The sequence below is a fragment of the Phodopus roborovskii genome, unplaced genomic scaffold, assembly GCF_943737965.1.
Source record: "Phodopus roborovskii unplaced genomic scaffold, PHOROB, whole genome shotgun sequence".
NCBI lineage: Eukaryota > Metazoa > Chordata > Mammalia > Rodentia > Cricetidae > Phodopus > Phodopus roborovskii.
The window spans coordinates 11,508,496-11,527,962 of NW_026126602.1; the positions used below are offsets into that span (position 1 = coordinate 11,508,496).

At 35.8% G+C, this 19,467-nt stretch overlaps 1 protein-coding gene across 1 annotated transcript in view; it reads right to left on the reverse strand.

Annotated features, from left to right (window-relative positions):
- The window catches only part of Malrd1 (MAM and LDL receptor class A domain containing 1), a 602,535-nt gene that overhangs the window by 486,055 nt on the left and 97,013 nt on the right, over nt 1-19,467 (reverse strand). Inside the window, exons 11-12 of the mRNA XM_051205714.1 lie at nt 16,022-16,119; nt 6,554-6,727 (exon numbers count right to left, since the gene is read on the reverse strand). Coding sequence (XP_051061671.1) covers nt 6,554-6,727; nt 16,022-16,119 — 272 coding nt within the window. The remainder of the gene's footprint in view (nt 1-6,553; nt 6,728-16,021; nt 16,120-19,467) is intronic.

Sequence of the window (19,467 nt, forward strand, 5' to 3'; positions counted from 1 at the left end):
TTTAAACACACCCGAAAAGACAAAGAAAACTGAAACTCAGTTATTTCCAACCCCACCGGTTTACTTCTATGCAATTAATTCAAGGCCACATATTGAAAGATTACAATGATACTATTAATTAAAAATCACCCTATTTAAAAATAGTTCTATAATCTTACAATGCATAACTATAAGTAATTATCAGCTTATGTCTATTTCTATCTCTATAAAAATTTTGGCATTGTGTGTGTGTGGGTGGGTGTGTGTGTGTGTTTGCATGTTTCTCATGACACATGGTGAAAGTGAGAGGATAATGTGTATGAGTCAATTTTCACCTTCCACTCTGTGGCAATGGTAGTCAAGTCCTCAGGCTTAGCACGGTGTAGCTTTTACACTGAGATGTGCCATCTCACCAAATCATTATTTTTAATCACTCTTTTTATCAAGCAGGTCTTTTGTGTTATGACTAAAAGTTGTTGCCTTTTGGAACTACAGAATCAATGATTAACAAATGTGGAACAGTTAGTTTAGAAGAAATGTTTTAACATGGAAAACGGAAGCTAAAATATTCTTTTTATAAGCGCCTTAAGTAATCTGAAAACTCAATTTTCTAATTAAACATAGATTAATTTCCCATTGAAAATTATTTTATGACCTCTTTGGTTTTATTTTAACCAATTATAACTACTCTAAAAACCAAAAAATATCTTGCTTTCAGAAATGATAACTCATAAATGTTAACATTCAAGTGATTAATTTATATATCAACAAAACTAGAAGTTTTCACAGAAAAACAAAACAAAATAAAACATCTCTCCTTACTTTGTTATACTGGACAACATGAAGAAAATTGATTACTGAACTAACAGAAAATAGGGTCTGTTAGAAGTAGAAAGAAACTACTTGAAAAATAATGGCAGTATCAGTAATAACAGAAACAGCCATTTTTTCTCTAGAATTTACTATATATAGTCTATAATTTTAATCTTGTGAACATGTCACGGCTTTTTACTCATTTTAAAGTGAATGATATTAGTTTAGAAAAGTAACTGGCTAAATATCACATGGCCATTGAGAATAATGTCTAGCTTAAGGTATTTTTAGTTGTAAATATACACTATTACATCGCTTAGTGGAATAGAGATCCTTAGCTTATGATTCATACCCGAACTATGGATCAACTGAAAGTTTCCTAACATTCTAAACAGTGAAGACAGAGAGCACAAAAACTTTATGCAGATGATGTTTACTTCTGTGTTATACATCCTACCCTTCACTGACTCTTCAGATAAATCTATGCAACTGTTATTTGTTAATAACAATAACTGATAAAGAATGAACATCAAAATCAATCACTGTGGGAAATATAAAATACATTTTCTGATAAAACCTAAAATATGATATAACTATTTTTAAATAGGAACTTACACATTAGACTAACAAGAAAATCAAAGGACAGTACTCATATTTTTAAAAAAAATTCATGGATATCATGATTTAGAAAAGTTACAAAATATGAAATTGCAAACTGCAAAAATATAGTTTTGTGACAAGCTCAGCATAGTAGCTGAACAGGAACAGACCAAGTTCAAACAGATTGGAAAGAATATAATTAACTATCTGGCTAAAATTCTTCCAAAAATTCTTCCAATTCTTCTACCCAGGTGATGAAGAGATTCCTGAAAGGTTGTTAAATTAATTTTCTTACAAAATCAACAGAAAGTCTAATCCTTTCCCAGCAGGAAAATGAAAGTTCTAGCAACTAAGGGTGATTATTTCCTAGGAAACTCAAAGCAATTTGCTCCCTGTTATGGTCTCCAATTCACATCAAAGCACCACTCTGCATCCAAATTTCATGCTTCAAATGAAATACATAGGTCTTTTAATCCAGAGCCTTTCTTCTTTCCTGTGTTTAGAATGGATTGGATTACCATAAATAAATAGGTTCAGAGCTTAACCACATGGAGCCAGTGATCAAACCGAACCAAGGCCACCTTTAAATGATCCAGCCCACTAAACTTAACTGTCCAAATCTTGGAGTGCTGCTGAAATACTCACTTTAAATATATTCAAATTTAAATGCTAGATAGCATAACTATGGGTACACTATTATCTTTATTTGTTATTGACACATGAGTTTATATCTGGTTAGAATCTTCATACATACTTTTAGAATTTAAAATATATAGTTAGAGAAATCTTATTAAAACCAATATAATATCAACATTTTCTGATATAGATAACAAAAGGTACAAACAAGACCAAAGCTGTATCATTCTGAATAGTTAATGTTTGTATATGAGCAAACAAACTGTTGATGCTTTTTTGAAGGTAGTACTGCATGTGTATATATATATATATATATTTCTCTATTTATTACTGGCTATAAACACTTTATAAATGTTTGTCCTATTGCTAAAGTAAGTAATTGTTTATAGCATATAAAATTTACATACTATATACATATATACAAATGTATAAAATCTGTACTAACCTATGTACCAAAGTTATTGTAAGTTCACAATTATTATCCAAAGTCTATGGAGGTCAGGTGGGTTCAGGATCTGAACAGTTTGGAGTTAAGATTGTTAGTATAACCTAAGTACTACTTGTTGCACTACAGAAAATGAAAAGACAGAGTAAAAACAAATCCAGAGTTAAATAAATTGTTCAAAGACCTCACATTGATTCAAGTCAGGTAAGGTTTTTAACTCTTAATTTTCCTAAGGATAGTTTCTGATTTGAGATTGTAGAGTTATAACGATGAAATTTGGTGATAAAGATTAAGGCATTCTTCCCTTTGATTCTTTTCAGTTGTTACATTTTCTAAAACAAATTATGCTACAGTGAGTATATAAAAGAACTAAAGAGAGACAGACAAAAGTACATAGAAGAATTTCCACCTGTTCTTGGATGGATTAAACATGGTGGGGGTTATAGAGGAGGATGGGAGCGTGATGGAACTGGTATTGACATGTAAAACAACCTTAGTTCAAATTTAAATAAAAAAAATAAACATGAATAAGTCTCAGCAAAAGCCCAATGTCAAGGATTGTTGGAAAGAAAAGCTAAAACACGATGCTAATACAGGCATGGGTTCAGACAATGTGGGATCAATAGTGTAGAATCATGTTAGGAACTATCACCATCTGAAGTCAACACATCTCAAAAGAACATAAAATCATTAACCAACTTACAAACTAGTTAGTAAGATTTTGGATAGGGAAGGGTAGTATCAATTTGTACAGCAAAGCAAATCCAAAACTCAAATCCAAAACTCAAACCCCAAATGTGCAATATTAGAAAAGAATAAAACCTATACTTTGATGAAATTCTTCAGTAACAATGAGGGGGAACTTCCAATCACAGAAAGGAGCACAGGCTCATAATATTTCTAAGATAGTTAGACCCATCTGTGATGATATATTATTTATGATATAATAAAGGTTTTCTAAGTATCAGAATTCAAAGCCAGCCACACTAGTTAGCCTTAGAAACTGGGAATGTTGGCACATACCTTTAATCCCAGGGCTCAGGAGGGAGAGGTAGATGTATCTCTTTGTGAGTTCAAGGCCACCCAGATCTACATAATATTGAATCAGTCTAAAAGACAATTAGAGCTCACTCTTTTTATCCCACCTGCAGAGAGGTGTATAAAATACAGGAGCCCCAAATCTCTGAGAGTTAGTATCCAGCCATATTGAGGAGAGTGTTATGAGCACTTTCCCACTGGCCTGGTCCCACTCCTGCATCAGTCCCAACATAACACACAGATACTCTATTAGTTAGAAAGCTGTTGGCCAATGACTAGAGTTTTGTATTGGCTAGCTATCTCTTAAATATTGATCAAAATTACTAATATATGTATTTCTATATGGTCTTATCTTACTGAGAAGGCCAGACTCACGTCCTCTCCTCCTGAGATCACATCTTGACTTTCCCAGAATCCTCCAACTCTCCTAGTTCCTCCTATCTTGCTTTCCTATTGGCCAACAGTGCTTTATTCATTAATCAGTAAGAGAAACATATTTACAGAATGACATCTCCAATCAGGAGCAGACATAGTCTGAGGCTTGGAGGAGAGCTGGTAGAGACAGGATCAACCCTTTCAGTCTGAGGTAGAAGGAGAGAGCTACTGCCTTGGTTTGTTTGCTTCTCTGATCTCCAGCATGAAGCTTGAACCCCAATATCTGTTACACCTATCAACATTTATTCTCTTTTCTTCTCAATGTCAGTCAACAACAAATTCTGATAGATTGTTTTGATGTGCTTTCATTTAATTAACAATGAATACATTGAAGCAAAGAAACATAGAATACAAATACTACAGATAAAGAATAAATTGACCTCATTTTCTTATCCTGTCATGGGCAATGGAGACTAACATTAAGATGAATCCATGGATGGTCTTTGTGTCAAACACTTCACCCAACAGTAGCCATCAGCACTATTTTAACCATTACCTTTGGCATTGAATCAGTAAATATCTCTAACTAGAGAAGTATCTAATTATTGAATTCAAAGTTTTGATTAAAGAACTCCTGCTTTCAAAATATGAAGGAATCTTAATACTTACTACGTATCCACTATTCATGAGTAATATGAAAATAGTAACCACCACAGCAACTATAATAGCTCCTCATGCTGGATATTCTGTATTTTATATTTATATATAAATAGCTAATCTTTATACTGCTTCTATAAAGTGAATAGTTATAAAGTTAATGTTTGTTACATATTCCTATGTCTCCTGGAAGGAAGTGACCTGCAGTAAACATTGCAGCTGCCTGCTGCTATTCTTTGTGGTGAAGAGAACAACAGTTAACTAATGAGGTTTGGTAGAAGAGATCACTAAAGAGGCTTACTTCATCCCATTTTCCAACCTAGCTTCCTTTTGCAGGGGAGGTTGCTAGTTTTTAGGAGGCATATGGCCAGTGTTAACCTTCAAGTTGACAGGATCTAGAATAACTTGGGAGAATGGTCCCTGGGTATGACTGTGTGGGATTATCTTGAATATGTTGATTAATCTGGGAACATCTATCTTCCAAGAGGACAAAACCATTACCTAGGCAGGATTCTGAACATTATGAAATTGAAGAAGCAATCTAACCAGTATTGCATTTTTCTCTCTCTCTACTTTTTTATTGCAGAAGCCATGTGACCAGCTCCTTCAGGCCCCTGCTATTGTGGCTTCCTAGCCATTTGAGTGTAATCTGGAGCAGTGAATCAAAATAATTTATTTCTTCTTTAAGTTGTTTTGCAGAGTATTTTATAACAGCAACAGGGAATGAAACTAAGGTAAACTGGTATTATTTATTGCCAAGAACAAAAGGCTTTGCCTATAGTGAGAACCCATTGTTTCTATAGCAGTTAGTTACTATCTGGTACTATTTAGTACAAGTACAAGTCCTATTTTAAACATAAGACTGTAGGTTCTAATAGCATCTGCTCCAAAATATATTGTGTTCTATTTGACGTCTGCATTTATCTCAACTGATTTTGAAGCAAACATTTGGTGAATGTGTAGGAGAAATAGAAGGTTAGAAGGCTTAAGCAAGTTCTTTGTAATCATATATTTGGGCTTGAAACCAAGGTTCCAGAACCTACTCACACAGCCACCATTTTCACTATGGTCTCTTTAATACTCAGCCTCCCCAGAAGTTCATTGTTTATCATCACTATAGTCTCTCATATGAGGAAACAGAAAGACACAGGACAGTATTTCCAGTGAATGAGATCAATTAATAGAAGGTCAGAGCCACTGACTCTGGGGTAATACATTTTCAACACCACATAATTTGATCTAGTTTCTATAATTGCATCATCTAGAAGAAAGTCAGAGTCCAAGAAGGTGGGAATGGCTGCATATACTTAGTGAATGAATTATAGTCAATAGTTTATTATTCAGTAAGACAACTATACCAAATGTTAACAAACATCCTTGTGTTATTCGACAAGAGGAGTAAGATGAAAATGTAGGTATAATCCAAATCACTTTTGTCTATCCCAGATATGCCATACTCACTTAGAACAGCATTCGTTTTCTTTGTTTTTGACAATTACATACCTATATCCAATGAACTGTGAATATATTCATCCTCCTTACCTTTATCCTTCTTCCTTTCCCTATATACCCCATCTTATCCCCTCTGTACACCATTTATAGAAAATAAAATTTCTTCCCCTCCAGCAACCTGATTCATTAGCTCCCTCAAAAAAAAGATTAGCCTTTGTAGGTACCCCTTTTATCCATGATGGATGCTGGCGATTGATAGCTTTTTTGTGTCCATGGTGGCAATCACTGTGTCATAATTTTTCCTCTCCTTTACAGCCTTAAAATTCTTTCCAAATTTCTCCTTGCTCAGCCATCTGATATAAGTTTTATTACTGATAGTTGCTACTCTTGCATACATAATTCTGAGCAATTAGGTCAAAGTAGCTATGTACTTGTCCCTCAACATTAATGCCTTATTAACACTGCAAATATTAATTGGATATGTTATTTTGTTGCCTGAAATGATCAGTATGAAACATATACCTTCTGATGAACTTCATTAATTGCTAACATGCTTACCTGAAAAGGAAAAGTAGACTCTCCAGAGTTTGCATGGAGAATGAATTTTGCTTGCCTCCACTGAGATTCAGGGAACCCAATCACTTCACTCTGCTTTAGCAAACTGCCATTTAATGATGTTCTTGTGAAAACAGAGAGACTGGAGAGCTCAGATAAATGATACCAAAACAGAACCTGTAGAGAAAAGTTTAGAATTATCTATCTATACACTTAACTACCTAATGTAGTTTGACCATAATTTAAAATAGCAGGTCATCAACAGGATGCCAGATGTAACCAGATTGCTCTGACATTCAGTCTTAAATGGGATGTCCCTGTCAAATCTCTCCCTTCAGGGCATAGGGAACCCTGGAGGGAAAAAGAAAAAATGTAAGAACCACAGGAGATGGAGAAAACCAAGAAAACATGGCCTTTTAAATCAACCCAATCAAAGTACTTATGAACTCACAGAGTCTAAAGCAGCCTGCACAGGGCTTGATTAGGTTTACACCAGATGGGTCCTAGAGGTAAAAGAAGTGAACATATGCCCCCAGCCCTAATCCAGAAGCTATCTTCAGTTGATAATCATCCTGTAAAAGAAAGGTTTTTTTTTTCTTCTTCTCTAAGAGAATCTCACTAGAGAAACTACTCTTAAGGGTAGACTACATTACCAGCAGTAGATGGCCAACAGAAAACAAATTGAACCTCTTTGAAGGTTCCTCTTCTTATAATGCTGTCTCAGTACTCCTTTTTTGTTTTAATTTTAGTCTTATTTAATATTTTTACTTTGCTATATCTTATTTATGGATTTCTCTCTCTTTTTTTTACCATTCAGGAGTTTTGGGTATATATTATGGCTTCCCTGTTATATGTTTTTATGGGATTCTAGAGGGTATGGATGAGTGGGTCTCTGGGATCATACCTGATTCTTGTGCGTTGTTCCCTCCTGTTTGTTTTGTCCTATTCCAATGTGTTAGTTTTTGTTTTATTGTATTATGTTATATTTTTAGATTATTATACCATAGAAATCTGTTTTCTAATGAGAAACAAAAAGGGGGTGAATCTGTATAGGAAAAGGGGGAAATGTAGAGGAACTGTGAAGAGTAGATAGAGGGTAAACCATAACCAGGATATATTATATGATAAAAACTAGTTTCAATAAAAGGCAAAAGAAAGTAACAGGCCAGCATGATGACTTACATGGCAAAGGCTTCTGTCAAAACCCAAGTTCAATACCCATGACCAACTAATGTAAGTTGTTCTCTGTCCTTCAGATACCCACAATCATATCCCTGTGTACATAAAATAATGTTTTAAGAAATAAAATCAAAATACTCCAGAATACTTCAATGATAAACATCACTGTGTTTTTTTCCCCTGTCCTTAAAATGTGCAATTACACAAAATACTCAATGCTTTCATTGAACTTTTTCTATTTCTTCCCTTTGAAAAATATTTGACACCTGTGTAAGTTGTTATTTTTTAACATTTGTCAAAATTGTATAATATAAATCAGTTGGATAAAAATGTGCCATAGCAAAATAAGTTTGAGGATATGTTTTTGCAAGCATAGTCATGGGGCCTCCCACTCTACTCCCAAAGAAGTTTCCTTGGTCCCTACCCTACAGCTTCTAATAAGTCTGGGTTGTACAAACCATGATTCAAAGTTATAACATTGGGAATAATTATGCATGCTATTTTTAGTCAAACCCCAAACCAGTAAAAGCTTTCTCTGAAAATTAATTTTTTCAATACATCAAAATTATAACAAATAAGTGCATTAATTTTTCTATTATGATATTATTGGTGAAAAGAATGCTGATAGGATATTACTCATCAATAATTTAAGACACATAGAATATTCTTTAGGAGGTTAGAAAATTTTAATCATTTTACTCTTTAGTCATCATTAATGATGACAGCATCTAAGGAGCTGGAGGCTTAACTATGTACTGAAGGGAATAAAAGGAATCCTCTGTTTGCTTGTAACATCAGTAGCTCTAACAAGTAATCAGGACTCAATTGTTCTACCCGGCACTTTCTTAGGACCTGGTACTATGTAAGGAAAAGATTAATCCTTTCAATCTGGCGATGATTCATTCTGCATAATATTTTCTCAAAACTTCCACAAAATGAACTTCAGATGCACAGTGATTTTTCATCTTACCCATTATCATATAGAGAGCACTAAAGCTGTAGAGACATCTTAAAGAAAAATAAAATATTCAAAGAGGGAGTTTTTTTGCTGGAAAGAAAAAGATGTGTTTTAAATGTTTTTTTCAGTTTTTCAATTCAAGGTTCTAACCACTTTGTGTCTCAATTTGTCATTATTTTCCTGTGTAGATGTGATTGCCATGAACTAATCAAAACATCCTTTCTGATTGTCCATTTCAACCTAGACTTTGTTGCCATGCTTACCTAAGTTCAGACGTTGACAGGTAAATTAAAAATGTAAAGTCAAAGGGAAGCATTTAATTAAATACCATGGAAAGTGAGGACTTGTTCTTCAATGGCAATTAAATTTTAGATCCCTGCTGTAAGTCTCACCATGTTCCCAGCTTGTGAATATGCAAAAGAGAGCTTTAAACCTGGTTGTGTAGGAGACACTTATACCCCATCAGTATTTTGAGCTGTCAAACTGTCACTCAGCTCTTCACTAGTGTGAAGTCATTTTAATAGTTACTAAACATAAATGCCAAAGAGATCCATATTCAAAAGCAAAGGAGCCTACAAGTTATCTTCAAGAGAATTTTCATTGTAGAGACTTAAATCCATAAGCTTAGTACAGACCAATCAACCTTCCAAAGTCTCTTCAAATTTAGTACTGTTCAGGGAGAAGTCATTGGACAAAAGTTAAAACAGCTGAGATTTCAAAAAGATACTCATGAATGGTAAAATACCAAGGCTCTTGATCTGGTATGCACTCAATGGTAAACCACTATGCTTAAACTCAAAATCATGAGGCATCTCTTAAATCCCTTGCAGACCCATTATAGTGATTTGTGTATAGTAGGTATTACATTAACATACTGAAGGAGAAAAGGGAACTACATGGACTATAAAGGGGTTTACTTTCTGTCAACATTTAGAGAGAAAAGGGGGGCAATAGAAAGGGAGAGGGAATAAGAAAGGAGGAGGGAAGGAAAGAATCTTGTCAAATAATGCAAAATGTCTTGGATGTCTAGAATATTAAGTGGGTGTGGGGGAAGATATGAAAGACTGACTGGTGTAATAACAAAGGCATAACAGGATGTAGATGTTAACCATAAAGTAAAACATAGCAAAGAGAAAACTTGAGTGTCTCAGTGATACTCAGCAACCCAAGAGCTAGGAGACACAAGGAACTACCGATCACAGCACTGAACCTAACACAGAAAATTTCCCATCATTATAGGGAATCACTTTAAGTGGAGTGCAGAGAGTGCTTAAAGTTTTACCATTATAGACAATCAAATACAGTAATAATATGAAGACCCATATTTTATTTTTATATTTGGTTTTCACTCAGGTATAATTTTTATGGAATTTATCTATTCAAGGCTGAATTATTGCATTTGAGAGACCTCCACTTGATAACAAAAGCTCCTAAAGAGTAGAGTATTAGTGGAGACTTCTAATCAAAGCATTTGAGACACTAACATAAAAATAGCAATTCTGAGGCCAGCTCATACACTTAAGAGAGCCTTTAAAAAATTCTTATGGAACAATTACTTCACTGAAAATGAGAAAGAAAGTTTAAATTTAGCTTATTTTGTTATCTATAACTATATTATGGTATTTAATATGGATGTGAAGTTAGGTACTATAGCAAATACCTGTTATCCTGGCACTCAGGAAGCAGGAAGATGGAGAGTTAAAGGCTATCCTAAACTAGGGAGTGAGGTCCAAGTCAGGTTCTTCTACATGAAACAATGTTTCCAAGTGGGTAGAGGATGGGAAACTGGGGCCAGGTGGGAAAGGAAACTCCAGCAACAGCTCAGTAGTTAAGAACACTGTCTGCTCTTCCAGAAGACCAAGGTTTGATTACCAGCACCAAAATGACAGCTCACAAACATCTGTTATTCCAGTTTTAGGGTATCTGATGTCTTCTTTTGGTCTCCATGAGAATCAGGAAGATACGTGATATAAATGTAGGCAAACTACCAATATATATGTTTCTTAATGCATAAAAATTTATAGACAAACAAACACACAAACACACATACATATGCAATTTAGTACAAAAGGGACTCCTTTTCAAGTGACTGACACCAGTAAGCCAGTAACTCTGGTGACTCTGCTACTTAAGTCTATAAATAACACCCTAGTACCTTACTTAGAATAAAAGTCCATTTCCTCCATCTCTATGTTTTTTTTTTTTTCATTCAGTTTTAATCTATCTTCATTCAAAATCTGGCCTCAAATTCTCTTTTCTCATATTTCTTACAGTCTTTGCACCAAATGTCTTTGTTTTTCTGTGTTGATTTGAATGAAAATATCCCCAATGAGCTGCAGCATTTGAATACTTGATGGCCAATTGGTTGTGCTGTTTGGGGAGATTTAGGAGGTGTTGCCTCACAGCAGAAATGTGTCACTGAGAGTGAGTTTTTGTGAGTTTAAAGTCTCATACCACTTTCTGTTTGCTCTCACTGCTTCATGCTTGTGTTAAGGATGCACTTCCTGATGCAGCTGCCATGACTACTGCTTGTTGCCATGCCTCTCCTCCATGATGGGTTCTTATCCCTCTGGAACCATAAGCCCAAATAAACTTTCTCATGTAAGTTGCCTTGGTGTGTCATTTTATCAATGCAACAGGAAAGTAACTAGTGTACTTCCCTTTCTCAGAACTCCCGAGCATGATCATCATGTGCTTTCTTGGGTATATTCCCTCCCCTCAGCTACCTCTGCTTTTTTGGTTTCACATCAGATGCTATCTTGTTTGTTTCTGTTTTTGTACACTTGCTACATATTTTAGCATCTAAAATAAGAACATCTGTAATGACAAGGATAACAACTAACATTTAAGGACAAAAACTAAAATGAAGACATTTTTAAGTCCTAACAATACAACCAGCAACATGCACTCTGGAAAGGGTTACACCATACTGTCACATGTATGCACCCCTCCCCATCCCATTTAGGCTTAAGTGGAAGTTTATTGTCATCAGTAGATCACAACCTCTTTTATCCACTGACATCTTTAAGTAATATGACCATGTACTTCATCAACCTTTTATCCATGGACTAGCCTCAGGCACAACCCACCAGAAAATAAGCACTGCAGCCATGCAGAAAAATAAACATGTGGGAGCATCTTTACTGACACATCCAAGAATCACTTTTTTATGAACATTCCTAGATATGTGTTCATCACCTTACATATAGGGAAATTTCAGAACTGTCAGTGAGTGTGAGTATTGTAATTATTACTATATCATACTCACCCACATGTACCTTGAATCAATATCCACATCAGTTATAGTCTGTATATGGAAAATGTTCCCTCTTTATGTTTAGGACATTTAATTCTAAGTAGCACTTTTTAATTTGCAGTAGCAAACTCCAGGCAGAGGAGCCTAGGGCAGAGAAATTATGTCACTGGAAATGGGTTCTTGAGCTCCTGTCCACCACAGTTGAGAGTCTGTTCAGGAATTCAGCCACACTTCTGTCCTTACTTCTGGCTGAAGAGCATGAGGCCAGGCAACCATGGCACTGAACTCTTTGAAATTATGAGTTAAAATAAACAATTAAGCCTTTCATTTCTGTAAGTTGCTTTTATCAGCTCTTTTGTAACAGTACTAACAAAAGTAGCTAATATACTGTTCCCGAACAACCTCACATGTTAAGGCATGTCATTACATCCCAGTCTCAAGAACTGTGATTAGCACATAGTGACCATTTACATTCTGAATCACAGGGATAATGTTTATATTATTTTAGCCATGAGTTCTGAGGGGAGAAGAACTACTTTGAAGTTTTTTATTTTGTTTTTGTTTTTCCTTGACATCTTTGATCCTAAAGCACATATATCTCTCTTTGCATGGGCTGAAAACCTAGGTTCAAATATGAAGAGTCTGCTCCTTGGGAACTTTAGTGTAAAAGAAGCTCTCCCACATATCCACGTTTGTCCTGGTTTTCTCCTGTGTATTTTTTGAAAGGGAACATTGTGAATGATGTTCAAACAAAGCCACATTTAAATAATTGCAGAATAGTTGGAGAATTAATTAAAAACACTGAATTCTGAAGGTTCATATTATCAAGCTTTCTGTATTTAATGGCAAAATCCTAAAAGGAAAACATTGTTTTATGCAGCAACAAATGTGAACTCAGAAAATATTAATGTTCACATTAATCTCCTTCATATTTCATATTTCCAAGCTAATTACAACCAGTAACTACAGTTCAACATCAATGAGAAATGATGGCTTCTGGCCTGCATGTGTTCTGTTTGTCCTATCTCCTATTTGGAGAAAATGTGCCAAGTTTCCACTAGTGGCTGGAGTGATTTTTGAAGCTTCTAAATTAAAGCCCACACCATGAACAATGACAAGCTGCAGGAACAATGCACATGTTGGAGCCATGTGTTGCCTATATATAAAGTACAAAGTAATTCATACAAAATGACCCTAAATTGTGCTATTAGAACAGGTGACTCAGAAGAAAGCTCATGTTCCTTTAAAGTTTTTTCAAAAACTCTCCTTAATGGTATCAGCCTGATATGACTGTGTGAAGGAAAATATCACATCATTTCATAAGATGGAGGCTTTAATCATATCAAAGTGTCTAACATGGGTTATTTTATTGCTTTCCTGCATTATTTTATAATGAGGAACATTTGCTCCAAAAGCAGAACTATTATCAATATGTTCTGAATCAGAGAATCAGTTGGGTTCTCCAATTACCTAAGAAGATAAGAATTTGGTTTGGTTGCTTACTCTGTAGCTTTTACCAAGCCACCCTACACTTAAAATTATGGACATTATATACATTGAGAAAAAGCCTTTGAGTGAGAACATTAACTATTTGTGTCTCTGGCTACAAATAGCCTCCCTGGCAATTTACTACTAGTTTCTAGGCTAGGATGTGCTATATGTAGCCTAAACACCTCTTCAACTCAAAGATGAGTAAAACTGAAGTTGATGCATACAAAAAGCAAACCAAAACTTCTGCAAGTCTACAGTGGGTCTTTGAAGTACTTTCATTTTCCATTAAAAATGGGAAAACATTAGCTCAGTATCTGAAGCCACTGGGAATAAAGCCTTAACTCTGAGGTCAACCTTAGCCAACAGGAATGATGTTCGAATGAGATCTGTCTGCAAAATATCCACTGAAAGCTACCAAAAACATATAAATGTTTCCTCAACAGGAATGATGAAAATCTGGCATCCCAATGGCTAACAATAATTAATGGTCATCAAGAAGCAAGCAGTGATGAACACTGCAGGACATCTTCAAAACTAACGTACACACACACACACAAACACACACACACACACACACAGAGAGAGAGAGAGAGAGAGAGAGAGAGAGAGAGAGAGAGAGAGAGAGAGAGAGAGAGCTAATACAGCTAGACACTGCTGGGCTTTTCAATGTTATTCAGTGAATCCAAAGGATGTCATGCACTATTATACCTGTTTCAAAATACATAGAATGAAAGCAAAATTAATCTATCCCATTCCTTTTTTCTTGATGAGTTTTTGTGTCTATAGCTTAGTGTATGACCTTGAATAATAGCTAGGTTAGCTTCAAAAGTACTTTTTAAAATGTGGAGAAGCTCCTGTGGTTTCTAAAAAATCTATATCATTTTATCACATAGAGTTTAGTTAAAATAAAGAAAAGGTAGAAACATGTTGAGGGCATTTGGATAAGGTAGAAATGAATGGGAGATAATCAGTGACTTTAATTTTCATTCCCACAAAGATGCTCAGGGGGTAAGGGGGAGTTAAAAAAAAAACAAAACAAAGCAACAAAAGAAACAGATAATCTGCTGAGAGCTTGAGGCACTTACACTCAGACCTATCCCAAAATGAAAACATAATTAAATTTACACCTCTGGGTGATGAGCAATTCATCATCAAAAGTGTCTGAGTAAATGGCTACAACTCCGTATTTAGTGGCATGAATTTACTGTGTGCTTCTGTGTCAATCTATTAATTAGTTTCTGATCTGTAATGACATAAAAATGAATGAAATACGGAGAGTTAGAGACATGCTCAACCTCTGCAAAGGATGGATGATTAGACATTTCTGATGTAAGAGTTACAGTATGCCAAAGAACTGTTTAGTAAATACCTATTGTGTTAGTTACCTTTCTCATTGCCATGCTCAAACACATAATAAATCCAGCTTAAGTTCAGAAAGTTTATTTTGATTCATGGTTTCAGGGTTCTATATATCATGATAGGGATGCCATACAGTGTACATGACCTCTGTTTAGGGCCAGATCCACTTGATGTCAGCAGCTTTCCTTAAAGAATATCCCATGATACTGGTATGCTCCAGATCTAGGGTTCCTTTTCAACTTAGGTTTTGCTTTCCTAGCTCCATGTAATGGCCTTTCCTTCCCTACAGAGACTATGACTCTGTTGCATGGTGAAAGGATGTGTGGTACCTGAGTACATCACTTGTGCATTGAGAAAACAGAGAAAATGTTGCTCAGCTTGATTTCACTTTTGTGTTCTTCCAGAACCCCCACTTATGAGATGGGGCCTCCCACATTTGAGGTGGGTCTTCCCCCATTTCAGGTAAGCCTTTCTGGAAAGACTATTATAGCCAAATCCTAAACTGCCTTCCCATGCTAATTCTTACTCCTACCAAGCAGAGTATGAAGATTAACCATCATACCTACTATGTGCCAAATACAGGGCATCGCTTAATTACATTTTCATCCTTATGGGCCACCTGAAGGAAGTGCACTACTGCTTATCATCTCAGTAGAGACATTGTCTCCAAAGTCATGGTCAAACAATATGTACCACAATTGGATGTGGCAAACCAGAGATTTAAATCCCTGCCCAAGTATGCTTTTATTTTTTTTTTTCTGTTGTACTGAAATGGAATGAAAATTTTACTGCTTGTTGTATGCTTGGCAGCATTAACAACCTCACTGACTCACTGAAAATAAAACTTCAACAAATGTAAATTTTTCTGCATATATTCATCCTTTCTCTCAACAGGCACTTACTTAACTGATTTTATTCTATTCAATTTACACTCTGGAGCAAAATAAGTAGTAAATTAGGCAAAGTACTTCATCCACTTTAGATTATTGAAAGGCCCATGTGAAAAGAATGTAATGAAAGCTACAGCATGACTATAAGAGAACAGTGTAGGTGATGGCTTGCAAAGCCTTTCAGAAAGATGGAGCACTTCATGCTGAAACAACTCCGCAAACATCTTAAGCATCATGAAAATGATGAGAACACGCAGCAGGCATTTGCTATCAGTGAAATCTGATCTCAGTCACTGTAACCAGAGAACAGTCGAAGAAGGATCTGAAGAGCTGATTACCTGGCATGGAGTAGAGGCAATAGGTGATTTGGTAAGGATAGGACTTCCAAGCCTGGCCACCCCAGTAGATTGCTGTGGTGCAAAATAAATAAATGATCCTGGAAAAAAAAACCAGAAACAAATGCAAAGTTAGTTGCCAGCTCTGGTGTACACTTAGCGCTTTCCCTTGTTGGCCTTACCCGGGTAAAGAAAATCACATTTTCCTTTATTTGCCATTAGGCCCTGTAAGTAACCAGAGAATTTCATATGGATGACATTGAATATCTAAAATAAAATTTAACTGATAAAAGACAAGCTCTGAATCTAAATTACCTAAACAAACATGTTTATTGCTTTAACTCCTGTCAGAGTTTGAAATCAAATTAAATGAAGCTTCCAAGTTTACAATTAGATATTCAACATGCCCTTAGGAAGCTCTCTTGGGATGCTTGTTTCTAAGTCTCTTTAAAATGTATTGAAGGAGATGCAAGCATACAATGAAGTCTGGTTTCTCTTGGGGCTTACATGTTTGACATTGTTGTCTGTGCTGGAGGGGATGAGAGCTTAATTAAAGATCTAATCTGAACTTTAACAAATAACTGCTTTTAAATTTTAACTGACGTGGATGTACTCAAAGCAAATGTGCAGGGAATAGCATCTTTTAGCAGCTCAGAAGATCACACACTCTGAGCTGCATGAGTGATAGCTTCCTTGAATATTGAAAACTCACAAAGAAACCTACGCCAAACAATGTCGGTGTCTAATCCTGCCTTTGATAATCACAAAGTGACAGGCAGAATATAACACAAATGGTCTCTAGGCAACTTAGAAAGCCAACTGCTTTGACTTGGGAACACCTCATTCACACAGTAATTTTCCTGGATTTGGGTCATTGCTGATGACTCAAAAAGGGGGAGTTCATAACCAAAATGTACTGTTTCATAGACTCCTGGACATATTTGTGCAAGCATTCCCCTCACATTACTTTTGCAAACTATGCATCTGTTTCAACCAATAGCCTGGAAATTAGACTGTGCATGTCCTGAGAACAAGAGAATCAGTCTGTTAGTGAATATAGGCAAATGTATATATGTGAATACATAAGTAAAGATTAAGTGAAACAAAATGAACCCTATCGAGAATGGCTAGAGTTGTTGTTGTGTTTAAAAACCAATGGCGACAATAAAGAAAGAGGGTAATCTGATGATCACATGACTATCACAAAAGAAGCTGAAAAGTTTAACTCAAGTTCATCTTTTAAAAAAATAATGACTGTATTTTGAGTCAAAAAGAATGTTACAGACAACTTGTTTTAACAATCATGCCACTCAAGGTTGAATTTTTGTTTTTTTTTTTCCTGGAGATAAGAATAAAATAAGCCTAGCAGTTATGCTAATTATATTTAGCAATTCCCAGAGGCCTTATCTCATTATTGATAAAGAAACAGGACAATTGAAATCTCTACACAAACATATAATCACACATATGAACTTGTGCTAATAGAAGATTTAAAATTTGGAAAAAAAATATAAAAGTGTCATTATTTACAGACAGAATAATAGTAGAAATTTAGAGAAAAAAATTACTAAAGCCATTGAGTTCTGGGTATACATTTGTAAAACAATTCCTATCTACTCTCCCATGCACTGAGGGAGGAAACTGCCGAGAAGTACATAAAATAGGGCTAGAAAGAGATGAGTCAGCAGTGAATAGTGCTTACTTGCTTACTGCTATTCCAGAGGGTCTTAGTCTAGATAGCTACTGTCGCTGAGAATTTCTTTATTCTGCACTGGTGGAGGAAACTCATTGAGAATAAGCACATAAAAGGAGTGACTGAACACTTACTTCCCAATGTGACAAAGGATCCAGAATAGTAGGAGTTCCTAACCAACTACTGAGAAAAATATTACAAGTATTGGACAGAGCATAGAGCAGTAAAAAAAAAAATGTGTATCAATTAGGACTGAATCATGTACACTTCAAATCTCTTCAGTGAATAAATAAAATGTGGTTTGTCCATGCAATGGAATATTACACTAGAGCTTAGAGCTAAAAGGAGAAAAATCACCGTAATTATTAGCATGAACAAATTTAAAATCCATGGTGCTAATTTAAGGAGGCCAAAATCCAGAGCCTATATAGTGTATGGCCTATTTACCTGCCACTCTTTAAACAGCCAATAAGATCAAGATAGGTATCAATAGGTGCCAGTGGCTGGATAAGGAAGCAGTGTCAAATACAAAGTCACATTTGGAGGAATGGAATCAATCTATATCTAGATTGGTTTGGTGGATACAGATTATATATGCTTTAAAACTCACTGTTCTCTTTACTAAAAAGACTATAAATTTCAGTATTCACACAACATAAATAATCGTAATTTATAATGTGTAGGAATGTCAAGCTAAATACACATAAACACTATGTATACATCTGTGATCTGTGTATGATTCGATGAAAATACACAAAGGTGACTTATGAGCGACCTGGTTGCATGTTTTAACAGAGCAATTATGACTGGGCAAAGAGAAAACAAGAAAAAAAGAGGGAAGGAACATCAATAGTCCACTATAAAAACAAACCTAAATACCCACACAGTTCAGCATTGGGCAATCTGCTATTTGTAAAACTGTGCATAGTAATGTACATGTATAAGAGAAAACACTGACAATTAGTTTTAAAAGGTATAACTTAAAAAATTAAAGCTTCAAAAACAAACAGGATTAGAGCACTGTGGCATTGTAATGGCACTCCACCCTGTTCCCATGGAAACTTCCATTTCTTTGCCTTATTCCTCTTCCACATCCTGATTCTCCTTCTCTTCACCTATGATTTAGAAACACTACTGGGGCAGATCAGCAGCCAATAATTCACACTGCCAGAGAAACCAGGATATAAGAGATTCATACAAGGTCCCTCAGAAGGGGAAAGGAACAAGATCTCCTGACCATATTGGGATTTGGGGAGCAGTGAGTGGAGAGGAAACTGGGAGAAAGCGAAGGGGAGGAGAGGAAAGTATGTGGGACTAGGAAGATTGAGTCAGGGGAAGAACAGACAAGAGAAAGAGGGGGCATGAAAGAGGGAGCCGTTATTGGTTTGGAGAGAAAACTGACTCTAGAGAAATATGCAGAGACCTACAAAGATGACCCCAACTAACAATCTGAGCAACAGTGGAAAGACTAACATAAATGCCCTCCTTGATAATGAGATTGATGACTAACTTATCCACCATCATAGATCCTTCATCTAGTAGCTGATGGAAACAGAAGCTGACACCCACAGCTAAACACTGAGAGGAACTAGAATCCAGATGCAGAGAGGGAGGAGTGATAAGAAAGTCGGGACAAGGCCAGGCTACAGACACCCACAGAGACACCTGACCTGAACAAGGGGGAGCTAATGGACCCCCAGACTGAGAGCTGGGAATCCAGCATGGGACTGACTCAGACCCCCTGAACATGGGTCTC